The sequence below is a fragment of the Anomaloglossus baeobatrachus genome, chromosome 1 (genome assembly GCF_048569485.1).
Source record: "Anomaloglossus baeobatrachus isolate aAnoBae1 chromosome 1, aAnoBae1.hap1, whole genome shotgun sequence".
NCBI lineage: Eukaryota > Metazoa > Chordata > Amphibia > Anura > Aromobatidae > Anomaloglossus > Anomaloglossus baeobatrachus.
Window position 1 is genome coordinate 211,974,404 of NC_134353.1, and position 19,018 is coordinate 211,993,421.

The 19,018-nt window shown below is 41.5% G+C and overlaps 1 protein-coding gene across 2 annotated transcripts in view; it reads left to right on the forward strand.

The window, feature by feature from the left end:
- NR3C2 (nuclear receptor subfamily 3 group C member 2) overlaps positions 1-19,018 on the forward strand; it is a 468,973-nt gene that overhangs the window by 394,822 nt on the left and 55,133 nt on the right. For both annotated transcript variants that reach the window (XM_075347997.1, XM_075348004.1), the window contains exons 5-6: positions 2,746-3,099; positions 7,166-7,310. In XM_075347997.1, the coding sequence (XP_075204112.1) occupies positions 2,746-3,099; positions 7,166-7,310 (499 nt within the window). The remainder of the gene's footprint in view (positions 1-2,745; positions 3,100-7,165; positions 7,311-19,018) is intronic.

Genomic DNA, 19,018 nt, shown 5'->3' on the forward strand with positions numbered 1-19,018 from the left:
AAACATAATAAAGCGCTGGGGACACAGCGCTGGCAGTGTATCGGACAACAAGTGTTCCTTGCCTTATTGAACTGGACACTGACTCGGCTGCAATTCAGGGCGCACGTAGCTGGGCACAGGAGGCGGAGGAGGGAGACTACGGAGTGTGTGGGAGGTTGTGGGCAGAGTACGGGGTGCGGGGGGAATGTGTGGGAGGGGGCAGGGAACGGGGGCGTTTACTCCAAACACTGTACAGCCCAGCAGGGAGGCGACATGCTGTTCCAGATTTGCATGTCAACATGGCTCTGCCCATGTAGACGTGCAAAGGCCGGAAGCAGCAAAATCGCGGCAGGAGGGGTCACATGACCGCTCTGAGCCGGGGGAGAGGGGCTGACAGCGGGGCAGGTAAGTGGTCTCTATCTACTTACCTGCCCCAATGTAGCCCAATAGTGTAATAATGAAAAAAAGTCAAAAGAAGTCGGATAACCCCTTTAAGCAATAGAGATTTGCTGGTCCACTTCAAATTTCATATCAAAACTGCTTCAAGTATACTTTGGGTTTTTATTGTTGAGGCTTATCTGGCTTAAAACTCAACATAAAAAAATAAATAAAAACCTAATCTGTTTTTTGTGTGGTACATTTTTATATATTTTAATGTAATAATTAGTCCAGTTTAAAGCGAGCATTTTTTTTTTTTCAAACCGAAACATTTCAGTGATTGACATGTTGCTCTTGAGCACTATAGACATGTTTCCTGTTGAAATCACAAGAAGTTTACTAAAAGATTTTAAAGGGAATCCGTCAGCAGGTTTGTGCTATGTAAGTTGAAGCCAGCATGCTGTAGGGGTGAAAAAAACAAAAATCAACTATGCCTTTCTTATGAGGCTCCTGCGCTGTTTTTTACTTAAACTTAATGGCTTTATTACCCTGTGGTTAACATTGCTGGGTCTAGCTGGCTCCTGCACAGCAGTCCGACACGCCACCTGCTGTGTTTGACACCTCACTCTCAATGCACAATCTATTTTGAGATCCTGATGTGGTGATGTGGAGGTGACAGCTCCTTGGGCTTGGCTACATGACTAAAGCTAAAAATTCAGATTATATCGGAATGGCTGCAGCTAGTAATCTAAGTGATACACCATTGGGTTCATAATCTCCTTGTTTACATGATGCTGCTCTCAGATGAGATAGCAGAAACCTGCTGACAGATTCTCTTTAAGTATTTCTTATGTGGATTTTGTAACAGAGTCCACTCTAAAATCCATATAAATAATGAATATGAAAATATTTTAAAATCCAGATCAAAGAGTATTCTTAAAGCTGATCAACTTCAAAATCCTCATTAAAAAAATTGTTGAGAAACTAGCTTAGGGCAAGTGCACTTGATTTCTTTTTCAGGTACGTCCACCCCAAAACCCACCTGAAAAACCACCCCGAAAATTCTATGTAGAAGTCTCTGTATTTCTTTGTAAAAATGACTTGCTATTGATGGATTCTTTTGAGTGTCTTTTATCCACTTCAGGTTTTATAAGATTCCAATCGCCCAAAAGAAGTTAGCAAACCTTTCTGTAAAAAACCCCCACAGAATTAATACTATATGGTCATACTACGCAAAATGTCCCATTAGTTTCAGCTGAAGATATTGTGGAATTTTATCTTTGTAAAAAGTCTCTCCCAGTAACTACTTTTGCAAATTAACCATTTCTAATTCAATCAGCAAAGAGTAACAGATTCAAGATGGTAAGAAGTGGTCCCAGAGATATAGAAAAGCTTGTTTTCCTGTTTACTCTCATTTGTCTGGCAGCTGACAGAAGAGAAATATATATATTTTTTTTTTCCCATAGCTTTGCACATGTGAACTCTTCGAACAGTGTGTTGGTTTTTGCTATAAGTATACATATAGGCCCTCAAGTTTTAAAGTTCATTTTAGTCTTGTTTTTTCAAAAGAAATGCAAAAGAAAATCATTCAAAGCTGTCAAAAGTCCAGTGTTTTACTTTTAGCTGGTTCATTCGCATGAAGGAAAAAAAAAATGTTTCAAACCTCATATTGTATATGGGCAACATCAGCTATCATCACTCTCTAAATGAACCTAGTAAAAATTGAAAGGCAGTGAATTGCAAGCCACGTCATAGATGCCTGTCAAATCGATGAATTCGGTGAACCTGACCACAACCAATTTCAAGAGTGAGCAAATCTCTTTGAACCCTTTTGGCTCTGCACAGAGATTTCACTTGTTGGCAATTTGATCAAAATTTTTCATAAAAGGGATATTGATTTAAATGGCATTTTGTTTAAAATGTTGTGATACCAAACTCTGTCCAGCCCCGAATGGTTTGTGGCATTCCATCAGAGTAATATTTTTACATGTCTCTATCGGACAGTTCTTCTGAACGGTAAGATGATGTTTTTTTGGTTTTTTTTTCAGATAATATCACTATAATATGGTTATTTTAAAACTTTGATTAAAGTCTGTAATAGTCATAAAATTCATAAAATAAGAAGGCATTCCAAATGGTTTGTATATTTGAAAAATGTCTTCAGAAAAGTTGGCACTGGGCACAAGATTGCACAAAATTGAAGATTCACGTCAATATACCTCTAATATCTGCAACACAAGCAATCCATCATCAACATGCCCATAATCTCATGATTGGTTTCACAGAGCCTTACTAGTTTGTTTTGAGATCAGTCACAACATTTGCAGAAAGTTATATACAAGTTTATATAATGTTCCATATAATTTCATTTTCTTTTTGTCATTTCAGCTCGAAAGTCAAAAAAGTTAGGAAAATTAAAAGGAGTCCATGAAGAACACCAGCAACCACCACCACCCCATCAACAGCCTCCTGCACAGAGTCCAAAAGAGGAACCTACATTTACATCCACCTCAAAAGAGACCTCTGTTTCCACAAACGCAACTATCGTTCCAATTATATCTGCTGTATCCCCTGGACTTTCCCTGTCAGCAGCTGTGATACTTGAAAATATTGAACCTGAAATCGTGTATGCAGGATATGACAGTGCTCAGCCTGACACAGCGGAGCATCTCTTGTCCAGCCTCAACCGTTTGGCTGGGAAGCAGATGATACAAGTGGTGAAATGGGCAAAAGTAATTCCAGGTAAATGAACCAAGTATACCAAATTACACCTATGCACGAAGTCAAACATTGTATTCATTTGAATTGTAAAGACATAATGATCTTCCAAGTATTAGGACTTGTTGAAGACATGAGATTGAAGTTGGCTAAACAAATGGTAGCATGCACACATCAAGATCTTCAGATGCCAAAATTGAAACATGACTGTAGATGCTTTTTTGCCATTTTCAGTAAATTACACATTTGTAGCATAAACTTCAGATCACAACCAACTAGTTAATAATAATTTCATCAAGACTGTAGTCATTCAGTTATGCAAAAAGAATGCTTAGAATCGCCTAAAAGCTTAGGACTGTAGTATTTACAGATGTATGTTCTTACATTTCTTCTTGGCTTGTTGTATTAAAAGATAAAAAATTGAAAACTAAAATAGAGCTCACCACTACAATAGTAGAAAAATAAATATTGGGTGCTCCCAAGTGCAGTGAGACATGAAAGACTAAGAAGAAGCAGAAAGACACTGCACATGGCTTGAGGAGCACACCTGATCAATACAATAATTACGAAGACCTTTATTCAGTATCCAAAATTTCATTAAAAACAATTAAAACATAACGTAAACACACAAGAGCAAGGAACCCCATGATAATGCACAATCAAAAAGAATTCATAATCAACATAATCAGACATCTATCAGTATCCTATCCCTGATGAAATGTGCATGAGAACCACCTGAAACAGGGCAAAATATACTGTCAGTCAAAACGTACCATGCAACAAATAATGAACAATATAAATATTGATATATAACATGGAGCTTCACATAAAGGGACATATATCAAAATCCTAATCCATAATACAATGTACAAGGAGCATAAATTACCTGGGAAGATATGTGAATTATAAGGCTAAAGGCCCCTTACGCACTGAGACTTTCTAGCGATCCCACCAGCGATCCCAACCTGGCCGGGATCGCTACAAAGTCTCTGGTGAGTCGCTGGTGAGCTGTCAAACAGGCAGACCTTACCAATGATGCAGCAGCGATATGGACCTGCAGAACGACCTCGCTGGTCACTGGGGACGTGTCAAAGCAGTTATTTGAAAGGGAAGTCGCTAACGAAGTCGTTGTAACGGTGTCAAACACACCGATGCATGCTGCGCAGCGGGAAACAACGGACCAAAAAATGGTCCTGAAAGATTTGTAGCGATCCACAACCTCACAACGGGGGCCAGGTCGCTGATGCGTTTCACACACTGCAATGTCACTGGGGAGGTCGCTATTACGTCACAACACCAGTGACGTTACAGCGATGTCGTTAGCAATGTTGCAGTGTTGCCTGTGGTGCATGTATATGGGCTACTTTTCTCTACACCATCTACCTTAATGAATGCAATCTTATTTTGATGTGTATCATAACCTCATGCTGCTAGGTCATTAGGGCTTTTTATCCCATTTTACAACTTTATCTTGCATGCTAGTCTTATAATTCACATATTTTCACAGGTAACTGTTATGTTCCTTGCACATTGTATTATGGATTAAGATTTTGATACATGTCTCTTTATGTGAAGCTTTATCTTATATATCAACGTTTATATTATTCATTATTGGTTGCAAGGTACGTTTTGGCTGACAGTATATTTTGCCATTCAGGTGATTCTCATGTTCTCTTGCACATTTTATCACGGATAGAATACTGATAATGTCTGTTTATGTTGATTATTTATTCTTTTTAATTGTGCATTATCATGGGGTTTCTTGCTCTTGTGTGTTTTTTTTTATCTCTTTTGTTTTTAATGAATTTTTTGATACTGAATAAAGGTCTTTGTAATTATTGTATTGATCACGTGTGCTCCTCATTCCATGTGCAGTGCCTTTCTGCTTCTTCTTACTCTTAAAAAATAAAAGATGACTAGCTTTAAAAAAAAACCCAAACAATGTGATTTCACGTTATTCTGTTGGGTGTTGCTTTTGATTAGTATATACAAAATGGATACAGCTGCACACTAAATGCCATCAATGTATAAAGGAACTCGGGTACTGCATTACTGCTATATGAAAAAATGAGATTTTTAGTTTATGAATTGGCCAATGCACGTAAGCCTGGAAACCAATCGGCAAGGTAAATCTCAATATTCCGGGTACCTAACTAAAATGACACTATCTGAGTTAAAAACATCCATGTCTGGGCAGCTAGACTAAAAAAATCTAACTTGAAATGCCACTATCTGGACTAACCTCCATGTCTGGGCAAATAGGACTCGTGGTATAAGGATCATGAACACAGCCTGGTTTATAGGGCAGAGTGCTCAGTCAGAAAGAAACTCACTACAAATATTTCAAAAAACTGACCCGCACATCCTACAAGTGTGTATAGGTGCCAGCTGAAAAAAATAGCAAATACAATACAAATTTCAGCTGGCACCTATACACACTTGTAGGATGTGCGGGTCAGTTTTTTTAAATATTTGTAGTGAGTTTCTTTCTGACTGAGCACTCCGCCCTATAAACCAGGCTGTGTTCATGATCCTTATACCAGGAGTCCTAGCTGCCCAGACATGGAGGTTAGTACAGATAGTGGCATTTCAAGTTAGATTTTTAGTCTGGCTGCCCAGACATGGATGTTTTTAACCTAGATAGTGGCATTTTAGTTAGGTACCCGGAATATTGAGATTTACCTTGCCGTTGGTTTCCTGGCTTACATGCATTGGCCAATTCATAAACTAAAAATCTAATTTTTTCATATAGCAGTAATGCATGTACCAGAGTTCCTTTATACATTGATGGCATTTAGTGTGCAGCTGTATCCATTTTGTATTCTATTAGTATGGCTGGTTCGATGCTACGTCACACAAATGACGTTGCTCAAACCCTGACAAATGAAATGCTTCACCAGGGACACCGGATGATAAGAGATTCACTGGCCCTCCTGTCTAGTGGCCAAACTAGGTGTCCTGCAATTCGATTCACTCAGCTATAGAGGAATATGATGTGATGGGCAGCCTGTTCATACTTTGTAGAAACAAAAGATAAGGATGGTGACATTTAAAATTGATCATTTTACGCATATACTCAATTTATATTAAGATTTTAATATGTAGTAAATACTCTAAAAGGTGCACTAAATTCTCAGTCAGATATGAATAGGGTTCAGTACATTCACAAGAAATGAATTGAAATTTGTTGTAGGTTTTTGTTGAAACCTTATTTAAAATCCACGGTAAATCCGCTACATGCGATTAAATATCTGATATATCTAAAAAGTGAAAATGGTTTATTACAATTACTATTTATTTCAAAATTTGTATCATGAAGTTACAAAGACACAGAAGTATTTCCTTATTCCATTTGCTAATATTTACTTTGACAATTTTTAGACTTTCATAAAGTTCTTCTGTGTTTTACTCGCATTGAGATTAAAGAGATGTCTTTTCCAGCTTTATAATAAAGTATTTAGGAAATGTGTCCCTCCGCTATGTGAGACCCTAGCAGGGAAGAGCTTTATTAGTTTGCTGCAATCATCTCTATATTCCACATTTCGCAGCGGTAGAACGGGGAAGACATTATATAAACATTAATTCACCTCTCCCTGCACAACATGAGAATGTTCAACGTTACTGCTTCAAATTGCTGAGTGTTGTGGAACTAGCTTTATTTCCATTATGTAGAGTTTTAGGCTATCTTAATAAATTGCTGGTAATACCAGGCCCACTCTAGCTATGGAGATAAATCTCATACTTGGTTTAGTCGTACCCAGAGCAGTGGGCTGCATAAATCTCAAAACTGGAAACATCTAAAAGCTTCATGGCCAAGTCAGTTGTAAAAACTTTCTGCAATTTCATTTAAACCAAAGTAGGGTCTCATGTGTGGCTTCAGATTCTCAGTGCTCCCAAACAGGTTCTTGAGGTGTGGAGTATTATAGCACTTGAGGCAACAATTGGACCCCACTATTGCAATCCAGTCAGGATCATTACTAAGTAACAAAGCGTATCTGCTAAGTTACTCCTCTTTTATATAGGTTTTTTGTGGGCTTTAATATTCCTTATTGATTGTGTATAAATTAATGTGGTCATTCCTTTCCTACAGGATTTAGGAACCTGCCTCTTGAGGACCAAATTACTTTAATTCAGTACTCCTGGATGTGCCTGTCATCGTTTGCCTTGAGCTGGAGATCGTATAAACATGCAAACAGCCAATACCTATATTTTGCTCCAGACCTGATATTTAATGAGTAAGTATTTAAAAAATTACCTCCAAAAATACCTTCATGTACATTATTTGTTGTATATTATGTGTCTCAAGATTTTCTTATTTTGAATATATTCACTGTTGGATAAGCCTGGCAACATTCAGGGCAGACAGAAAAATAAAGCAAGGTATCTTGTCTTGCAAGACTCTTAGATCCTTGCTGACCCCCAAATCAGCCCCCTGAAAAATAAAATTAAAAAATGCAAGATTAACATATTAACAAAGCACTTCCAGTTTGTCTTTGTTTTCTGGTTGCTGATCACACTCTGCACTTCTGTTTTTTACAGTGCACTTTTTCATGTAGCTCAACCTCCTGTTTTAATCTTTTTTGCTTCCATCTTCATTGCTAGATTTTTTTTCACTATGCTTTGCTTAAAATCCCCTGATTCATCAATACAGCATCGCATAACTAGATAGAGCAATTACCATCTCTGTATTCTCCTATACAGTCAGGAAGGCTGAACTGTGATCTCATAAATTATAATCGTGGGGCAGGCACTGTGCAGTCATCATCATTATCTTTGATTATAAAGATTTGTCCCTCCCCTTGTCCCATAAAGAACTTAGGTGGTACATTCCATTCAATTCCATTATGCAGGATCTCTTATGGACTGAGATGTTGGCCCCCTGCAGAGGACATAACCACCCTGGGAATTACATGGCTTGATCATGAGATCACATGATGTAACTAAAGAGAGGTATACCATTAATTTACAGATATTAAGAGGTACCGTATTTTTCGCTTTATAAGACGCACTTTTGTTCCCCCAAATTTTGGGGGAAAGTAGGGGGTGCGTCTTATAAACCGAATATACGGATTATATACTGCAGGGTCCAGGGGAGGTGGGGCCGCTCTAGAGCGGTGCTGGGGGAGCTGGTGGAGGCTGGTATAGACTTGTGAAGCTGAGGGCGGCAGCGTTTGATCTCCTGCACCCGCTCATATAATATGCACAGCTGCTGTCCACCCCTGTGGTGCTGAAATTGCACCGCGGTGATGGGCTGGGGGAGCTGTGCATATTATATCTGCCCGTGCTTCCCTTTGCTCACAAATGCCCCCTCCCCCTGTGTTATCTATGGCCCCCATGCTGCTACCCATAGTAAAATAATAAACTCGTTACTCACCTCCTCCAGCATCTGCCGTCTCCCTCCTGCCGCTATGATCAGGCATGCAGAGATAACACACTGCTGTGCCGATCACATGACGGGGACTGTGAACCAGGAAATGCAGGAGGCCGGAGTTCAACCCTGAGGAGGGGTACACGAGGGAGCACAGCGCTGGAGAAGGTAAGGAAAGAGTTTATTTTACTAAAAGCAGCAGCATGGGGCAGCGTGTGTGCCAGCCACAGGGGCCAGGGTGTGTGCCAGCCACAGGGGCCAGCGTGTGTGCCAGCCACAGGGGCCAGCGTGTGTGCCAGCCACAGGGGCCAGCGTGTGTGCCAGCCACAGGGGCCAGCGTGTGTGCCAGCCACAGGGGCCAGGGTGTGTGCTAGCCACAGGGGCCAGGGTGTGTGCCAGCCACAGGGGCCAGCAAGTGTGCCAGCCACAGGGGCCAGCGTGTGTGCCGGCCACAGGGGCCAGCGTGTGTGCCGGCCACAGGGGCCAGCGTGTGTGCCGGCCACAGGGGCCAGCGTGTGTGCCGGCCACAGGGGCCAACGTGTGTGCCAGCCACAGGGGCCAGCGTGTGTGCCAGCCACAGGGGCCAGCGTGTGTGCCAGCCACAGGGGGCAGCGTGTGTGCCAGCCACAGGGGGCAGCGTGTTTGACAGCCACAGGGGGCAGCGTGTGTGACAGCCACAGGGGGCAGCGTGTGTGACAGCCACAGGGGGCAGCGTGTGTGACAGCCACAGGGGGCTGCGTGTGTGACAGCCACAGGGGGCTGCGTGTGTGACAGCCACAGGGGGCAGCGTGTGTGACAGCCACAGGGGGCAGCGTGTGTGACAGCCACAGGGGGCAGCGTGTGTGCCAGCCACAGGGGGCAGCGTGTGTGCCAGCCACAGGGGCCAGGGTGTGTGCCAGCCACAGGGGCCAGGGTGTGTGCCAGCCACAGGGGCCAGGGTGTGTGCCAGCCACAGGGGCCAGGGTGTGTGCCAGCCACAGGGGCCAGGGTGTGTGCCAGCCACAGGGGCCAGGGTGTGTGCCAGCCACAGGGGGCAGCGTGTGTGCCAGCCACAGGGGGCAGCGTGTGTGACAACCACAGGGGGCAGAGTGTGTGCCAGCCACAGGGGGTAGCGTGTGTGCCAGCCACAGGGGGCCAGTTTGTGCCAGCCACAGGGGCCAGTGTGTGTGCCAGCCACAGAGGGCAGCGTGTGTGCCAGCCACAGGGGGCAGCGTGTGTGACAGCCACAGGGGGCAGCGTGTGTGACAGCCACAGGGGGCAGCGTGTGTGCCAGCCACAGGGGGTAGCGTGTGTGCCAGCCACAGGGGGCCAGTTTGTGCCAGCCACAGGGGGCAGCGTGCCAGCCATAGGGGACATGTTGCATCACTGGGGGACGTGTGCCAGCCCAAGGGGGCTATATTCAATATAAGGTGGCCATATCCAGATTAAGGGGGCTAATTTTAGGATGGGGGCTATGAGGGACATATACTCTATATGATTTGTTAGACAGACACTGGCATTATTAGACGGACCCCATTTATTAAAAAAAATTCTCTATTCCTTCACCAAATTTGGGGGTGCGTCTTATAATCCGGTGCGTCTTATAAAGCGAAAAATACGGTAACTAAACAGTGTAATGGGGTAATACCACCTGAATTAAACCTATCCTCCCTGGTACACAAAAATGAATTGTCATCTTTAAATCAGACCTAAAAGATTTGTTGCAGAGAACATGTATGTTCCATAAATTATATCTTAGTCAACTTAGACACACGGGCTTAAATGAGAAAAGAATTTCCCTGGTTATGTGCAAAGATTGGTTTTATTTTGTAAAGTGCAATAACCATCAAACCGACGTTTCAAAGTTGTCTTTAAGATATATAATTTTGTTTATTACTTTTGAGCACCAACACTGGCGGATGAGCAGAGCCTACTCTCTACTATTGTATGTTTCATAAATAACTGAATATGTGTCTAGGTTAGTCTTTTGAAAAACAAGGAGGATGCCGCTTAAGAACTTCACTGATTCCATACCATTCCATTGAGGGCTCATGCAGACGACCGTATTTTTGGTCTGAGTGCTATCCGCCAAAAAAAAACAAAACGGCTTGCTCTTGGACCAATCTTATTTAATGTGCAGATGAACTTTTTTTTTTCACACACTGATTCAGCATGTGAAATATATTGCAGCATGCCCTATTTTCCTCTAAGGATCGGATGGTACTTGCCCATTCAAGTTTATTGGTCCTTGTAAAAAAATCAAGAATGGTCAGGGACTGACATAATGGAGAATGGTTTTTGCCATTCTCCACCTCTGAGAAAAACTGATCTCATCCTGATCAAACTCTGACCAGCATAATCTGACCGTTTTTCTCCAACGGGGATAATACAGTCGTGTGAACCTTCCCTAACATATTATGATTTCAGATATTAAATCCTAAATGTATTTTCTAGCTTCTCATATTTGTAGTGTTTAATTGAAGAGTCTTTAGTTTTTTTATCAAAACCAACAAGCAAAATTATTTGACTGCAACTGCCAGTATGGAAGCTGTTCCTTAGTGGAGCATTGGCTTGTATACTCCAATACAAACAGATTTTTACATGAGTAATCCAATAAGTGATGAACGCTTTACCCAGAGAATGAAATAATCAATTATATAATGTGGATGCTCCTGTATTAAGGTCAGCAGGCTGTATAGAAACCCAATGCTTGATCTTCTACATTAGTACTTCTCAAACTGTGAGGCTGGCATCATCATTGACTTGCCTGTTAATTCTTGGGGAGGCATATTTGGGAGGCAGAAGTGATTATAGTTAATATAATTCTGTATATGACTGCAGCAATGTCTAGTATAGCAACATTAATTCTTTTTGTACTTATTGTAACATTTTGAGTTTAGTCAAAATTGCAAGAGTTCAGATTTCACTTTTCATATAGATAGTGATAGAAAAAATAAAAACTTACATTTAACAGCAGGTTAACAATAATAATGTGTATATAGATATATATGTATGTATTTATGTCTATGTGTGTCTGTATATCCAATATATAAAGCTCAGTGTATGTATGTATCTATGTCCGCTAAAGGAATTCGCACCGTTCAATTTCCAATCACGAAATTTTGCACAGACACCCCATGTGACTCAGGGAACGTCATAGACTATGTTTTGACGGGGAAATTTAACCTCGCACTTTACAGTTACTCTCCAAAATCCTGCCTCCATTAAACTGAATAATGAATAATAATAATAATAATAATAATGAATAATGAATGGGAGCTACAGGCTATTAATAGCAACTGTCAGTGGTTGCTATAGGAACAAAATAAACTGTTAGTATAAGAAGCTTATGTGTGAGGTAATAAGATGTCAGTGGGGGGATGGATAGAGAGAGACAGACAGACATGGAAAGAGACAGAGAGAGGCAGACCGGTCAAAGAGGCAGACAGACTGATACAAATACAGACAGAGACATGGAAGCAGACAAAGAGACAGACAGCGACTTGGCCCGGGTACTACAGCTAGTGTGTGTGTATATATGTATATGTATATATATATATATATATATATATATATATATATATATATATATATATATATATATATATACACATATATATATATATATATATATATACATATACACACACAATGTGTGTATACATGTACACATACATATATATATGTGTATATATATATATATATATACATATATACATACACAATGTGTATATGTATATATACACACACAATGTGTGTGTGTATATTATAATAATTATTACTAGAATTATTATTATAATAATATTTATTATTATTTTGTATTCATATTTAGGTTTTTTCAATTAAATAACAGAAATGTATTCATCTGATTTCACAAAGTTTTGTTTCTCTGTTGCTTTTTACCCCCAAAGCATCAAGTCGGAAAATGTGTCCTGAGAGAACATTACTTTTCATTTCTTCAGAATCCTAAGAGTGAATAGGCATTTATCTTTTTAAACCAATATATTCAAGTTAATTTTGCTCTTTTCTGCATAAAGTAATCTTGCCGAGCTGAGATTTCTTCAGTGCAGATTTTTATTTTTCCATTTATCCATGTAGCATAGACGTTTTATTGCTTATTCACTATTTTCATTTCTCATTCCCTTGAGTGGGATGCTCTTTAGTACAAATATTTAACATGTAAGAAAGAGGGGGGAGACAGTCTCCCGTGATTGAAATTGGTTTTCCCACAAGTTAACTTGTATGTATTAAATCCTATTCAGTTCAAGAGCTGTGAAAATCCTATTGCCTAAGGCTGCAATGAATTTAAGTACATTGTGGTATGTTAACAGTACAATGGATGTATGGATGAATAGAGAGATGGATAGATAGATGGAGTGATTGATAGATTGATGAGCATTAAACATAGATTTATTTTTTTTTTTTTTTAATATGAGTGCCAATGGATGATTTGCAGAAATTTTGGAGGAATGTGTGGGGGTGCATTTTATAGTCTGAATGTACCTGGTTACAGCTGGAGAGAGCGGGGCAGGTCACAGCAGGCAACAGGCAAGAGCTAGTGCTGGGATAAACACATGTGCCCACTGTGAGGGAAACCCTGGGATATGAAGATGAATTATGACTTCCAGTCATAATCGCTCTCATCACTCCCTGGCAGTGCCCCCTCCCTTCTTGTTCTCAATGTCCACCATCTGGGAAGGTGTCACATCCCAGCAACACATCCCATGGCCATCTCCTGTGATATGGAGATTAGGTGATGTGGGAACAATGGACACAGGATGACTCCCTGCCGTGACCCTGTGGTAGGGGCTGCTATCTAATTAGCAAGGCTATGGAAGTATCCAGACAGAACGACTCCAGTAAAAAATGGTTCATATCTCGCAAGCCATATTTCCGATAAATATGGCAACCATAAAAATGGTGTCTCCGCATGCGGACGATGCTGGCACACCCTTTTTATGGGAGCAGGACCTGGGGAAATACCCCAGGCGTGATATCAGCCAATGGGGAACTAGTAGACAAGTCATGAGTCCTCTCGTTCTGTAGCTAAATTCATAACTGTCACAATGAGAGCGTTGGCGTCTGCCTACGACGCTCCCAGGCCAAGTTATGGCCATATCCCCTGTTGTGGATTTTGTCCATAACTCCAGCCAGGGGTGGAGCAGTGCTCCCTCTGAGGTCACTAAGGTAGGAGGGGACCTGGATTTGCCCAGGTTGATAACCCTACTTCGGCCATTTTCCAGTGTTCTTCTGCTCGGGGGCCTGGTTGGGAAAGACCTGTGAGGGAGTTCCTGGAAACCTGGTCTATGGCGCCCCCCTGTGGCCAGACGCACAAGGTAACTGCTGGAACTGTGTATGCCTGTTTGTAACCCATGCTTTGCTTGTAACTGTACTCTGACATATGTATATTCTGTAGATTCCCTATTGTATATATTGTAGTTTCTAGTGTGCTTTAGGCTGATTAAATTATATAATTAATCTTGGGCTGTTCTGTTATCTCGATCTTGAATCCCACGTCTGTGTGTTCGGCTAATAGTTACCGTGAAGCGGTTGGTGGCAGCGAGTTTGTGCCAAGGATTATTGTGGGGAGGCCAGTGAGATTCGGGGAGGTTTTATATATTCCGCCCGCGGAGGTCGGGGGAATATATACCCTACTCTCACCGGGGACCCTTCAATAATCGGCATAAGTAGTATAGCGGCCTCCTTGCTTATTGTCGGGCAATTCCATAATTGGCCTGACTATAAGAGGGGCGCTAGAGAGCACGTCACGTGCTCTGTCTGTCGGTCGGGAGGTATAAAGGAGGGGTGACCCCCACTTGTTACCCCCCGATTGTGACGTACTGGTAGCCAGCGCGGGGGATTTCTGAGTGACCCCCCCGGTGGTTCGTGACACCCACTAATAAAGAAAATGAATATTCACTGCTCCCTATAACCATAATCGTGCCCACTTGTCGGCACTGAAGCCGGCGCCGAGAGGTGGGCGGAATTATGGGTGGGAGGAGCAGTGAATATTCATTCTTTCATTGTGGGAACCTGTGATCACCCAGCTGCCAGCTTCCTGCAGCAGCTGGGCGATCATGTGTGTCCGTTATTAAACAGAATTAAGTTTCACTGCACCCCACACCCATAATTCTGGGCATGGGGAGCAGTGAACATTCCAGCTGCTAACTTCCGCTTGTAACTAGGGGTGCATGGCAGTGATGTCATGCGCTGTGTCTCTTACTTGCGGAAGTCACTTACCGGCATCAGAAGAGGACACTGTGCATCAGGGAAGGTATGGTGAGTATAATGGTTTATTTTTTTATGTGTACATATTGATGAGGAACATATACACTGACAATCAAAGGGTAACAATGTTTTGAACTTTTGACGTTTAGGCTCCATATCTCACCATCCACTACAGCTTTGAGCGTGAGACTTGTCTTCGCCATCTCCTACATAAAGTTGACTTTCACCTATTTAGCATATGATTACCTATGCAGATTCTTGTCATGGTGCTGCATTGTTACTGTTTTGCTCTTAAAAATCTCAATTAAAATTTGCATTATTTTGTTAGTATTTTGTAAATCCACCTTTGGCTTTTAACACTGCCTGAATCCTTCTGGGCATGCTCTCAATCAGATTCAAGCATGTCTAGACTGAAATCTGATCCCTGGTCTCTTCTACATGTTCCCAATCTTGGTGCATACTGGTCGACTTATTGGGTTGAGGTCTGTGGACTGTGGGGGAAATCCAGCACCTCTACTCCATTGTCAATTGAACCATTTCTTCACCAATATCGACATATGTTTCAGGTTGTTGTCCTGCTGGAACACTGTCGTACTTTTCATATCCATAGTACTCGGGCATACAAAGTAACTCATCTTGTAGGACACTCGCTTATAGCTCACCATTGAAACCGCCATCGATCCTGGTCAAGTATCCAATGCTTTTTGTTGTGAAACAACCTCATATCATCAGTCTTCATCCACCGAACTTGACAGTTCCTTCAAATTCTCAATCCATTAGCCTCCTTTTCCCTTGTTTTTTCCAGAACCATTTGCAACCATCAGAGCCTAGTCTATTGACTTTAGTCTCCTCATTCCAAATCACCTGTATCCAATCTTTTAGTGTCCACTTTTCGTACTTCTTTGCAAACTCCAGCCAACGCTGTTTATGACGATATTGAAGTTGAGATTTCTTCAAATTGTTTCGAGACATTATTCCAGACTTGTGTAACATGCATGTACGTATGTGATCTCACTATTATGAAGCATACGAGTCACCTCCACTGCCGTGTTTATTGTGCGAGAACTGATTGATCTTCTGATGAGTTGACTTGTTGACCCCATTATTTTGATTGGATGTCTACCTCTTGGCTTTTGAATGCATGGATGGATATCATATTCTTCCAACAGTCATGGCACTTACATGATGTAGTTTGGCAATTTTTGGGGCCGAGACCGCTATCGATGAGCTGGAAGGTGCGGTTTTGCATTTCTTGGGAAATCATCTTCATAGATGCTCCTCGATTCGAACCAGTGACTTGTCACTTGGAAATCAACCTAATCAAACACTGAGTTATTAGGAAATCTGAGAACAGGTTGTTATTTGTATTATACATGAAGAAGAAAAAATGGAAACACAATAAAGAAAACCATAATAATGTAGTGAGATGACAAGAATCTGCTTAACTAATCATTTGCCTAATAGGTTCAAGTCAAATTGTATGAGATGGCTAAGATAATAGTCTATAAAATGAAGGTTGTCTCCTGCTTAAAGCTGTAGTGGATGGTGAGATATGGAGCTTGAAAGCCAAAAGTTTAAAACATTGTTACCCTTTTGCTCATCACTGTATACCAGAATGGGTCAAAGATAGGAGTCATGTATACAAGAATGGGCCCAGGATGTGAGGCATATGTACCAGGATGTGTATCCATATGTACCAAGATGGGGATCATATATACCATGAAGGGACAAGGATGAGGAACATATATACCAGGTGGGGGACATATACACCAGAATGGGGGGGGGACACATACCTGGAAGTTAGATATTAGTACAGAGTTTGGGGACACTACCTCTGGCTATTATTGTGATTGTCTGGCTTTTTGAATGGTGGTCAATATTGTAGGTTTTCCTCAACAGTATTGGCAGCAGACCCCTTCCACCCCATAAGAGTGCATATTTTGCTTAAGTTTTTTACCCCATTTCCCTCATCTAGAACTTAGGTCCACCTTATAGTCTGCAAAATATGGTACTTCACTGCACACCCATGACATACATCTCAGTAAATCTTGGGTTTCGAGAAAAGGTATTGAAAGGATACATTTTGTAAATGGATGTACAGAAATAAAGATGACGGACAAGAATGAGCAGATAGGTAATTAAATATACCGTAAAAGAAAGAAACGCACTCTGCTTTGATTTGAGGGGCACACCTTGTTAATGATTACGAATGAAGGCTGCACTCAACACTTTCTGTGAAAAAAATCTAATTAGCCTATCTAATTGGCTATATTTATTTTTATATATTCGAACAGTCTCATGCGCCATAGTTACTGTATAAGACTATATACAATGGTTTGTGAAAATACCATTACTTCCCCAATTTTTCATGGTTGTTCCTTTTTTGATTCCCTAATTGTCTATCAGCACCCAGTTTTCTTGAGGAGTTAATACGATTTATAACTCAGCAGTCTAGTCTACCACTATGACTGCATTAACAGTGTGACTTACAGGATGTTGTTCAGACAGATTTTATTAGGCTAATATCCTGATTATTTACACAAAAAGTTGTTGTTGGTTATCATATGAGATACTGCCTGAGAGATTTCCGTAATACCTAAATAGCATGTAAAGTGACCAGATACACTCTTGAATATGGTTTTACTTATCATGACATAACAGAAAATCGTGTCCTTAAAGCTTCTTAGAATTAGTTAAATACAACGATAGATGACAACATGGGACAAATTATATTGTCATTTTTAATCTACCCAAAACTTGGCCAAAATGCAGAATCTGTATGTGAAAAGTTAAGTACACCCTTACTGCTTCCATAGGAATTAAGAAGGTGCCATATGCTGCTAATCAAATGCCCATTATTAATTATTTATCAACAAGTGTGATGACCTCTGTAAAAACACATATTTTGCCTGTTTGCTGTTCTGGAGCAGAGAAAATCTTAATGAAGTAGGTGTTGCTGGCCAGTCATCTGTAGAAAGGTTGTAAGGTCATATCAAAACAATTTGGAATGTTTTCCACTTTTGAAGAATTTTGGACTCTAGTTGATGGATTTTCCCAGGAGTGGAAGTGTTTGCAAATTTAACCCAAGGTTAGATGTTGTAGCACTACAGAGATTTTGCAAAAAACAGAGGTTCAGTCAGTTCAGACTCTAAAGACCTCAATTTGAATGATAAATGTTCAACTTCATGACAATAAAATTAGGAAAAGACTGAACGAGTATGGCTGGCTTGTTTGCAAGGTTACCAGAAGAAAGACATTTCTTTGTAAAGTTAGAAAATTGCATCTGACCAAACCATAAGGGCGGCTTTGCACGTTGCAACATCGCACGTGTGATGTCGGTGGGGTCAAATCGAAAGTGACGCACATCCGGCGTCACTTTCGACATCGTTGTGTGTAAATTCTAGATGATACGATAAACAAGCGCAAAAGCGTCGTTATCGTATCATCGTTGCAAGCTCCGACTTTTCCATAATTTTGCTGCAGCAATGGTACGATGCTGTTCCTCGTTCCTGCGGCATCACACATCGCTGTGTGTTACGCCGCAGGAGCGAGGAACTTCACCTTACCTGCCGCCGGTGGCTCTACGGAAGGAAGGAGGTGGGCCGGATGTTTACATCCTGCTCATCTCCGCCCCTCCGCCGCTATTTGCCGCCTGCCGTGTGACGTCGCTATGACGCCGCATGACCCGCCCCCTTAGGAAGGAGGCGGGTCGCCGGCCAGAGCGACGGTCGCAGGGCAGGTGAGTGCATGTGAAGCTGGCGTAGCGATAATTTTCGCTACGCCAGCTATCACAAGATATCGTACCTGCGGCGGGGACTATCGCGTGCGACATCGCAGCATCGGCTTGCGATGTCGCAACGTGCAAAGCCCGCCTAAGACTTCCAGAACAATGTACCTAGAACAGATGACACAAAAGTGGTGATATTTGACCTTAATGCCTTGTGTCCCATTTGTTGAAAACCAAACTCAGCACATCCGCACAATTACAAAGGAACTGTCAAGCATGATGTAGGAGGTTTGATGATTCGGGCTAGTTTTGCAGCCACCAAGCCTGGGTACCTTGCGGTCATTGAGTCGACCATGAACTCCTCTGTTTAACAAATTACTCTAGAGTCAAATGTGAGGCCATTTAACCTAAAGCTTGGCCAAAACTGGGTCACACAATAGGACAATGATTACAAGGACACCATCAAATCTACATCAGGTTGGCTGACCAAGAACAGATTCAAGGTGTTGCAATGGTCCAGTCAAAGTCCAGACCTCATTCCAATGGAAAAATTGTGGTGGGACTTTGAGAGCTGTGTAGAAATGAATGCCCACAAACCTCAATGAATATAAACAATTTTGTAAATAAAAATGCACCAAAAT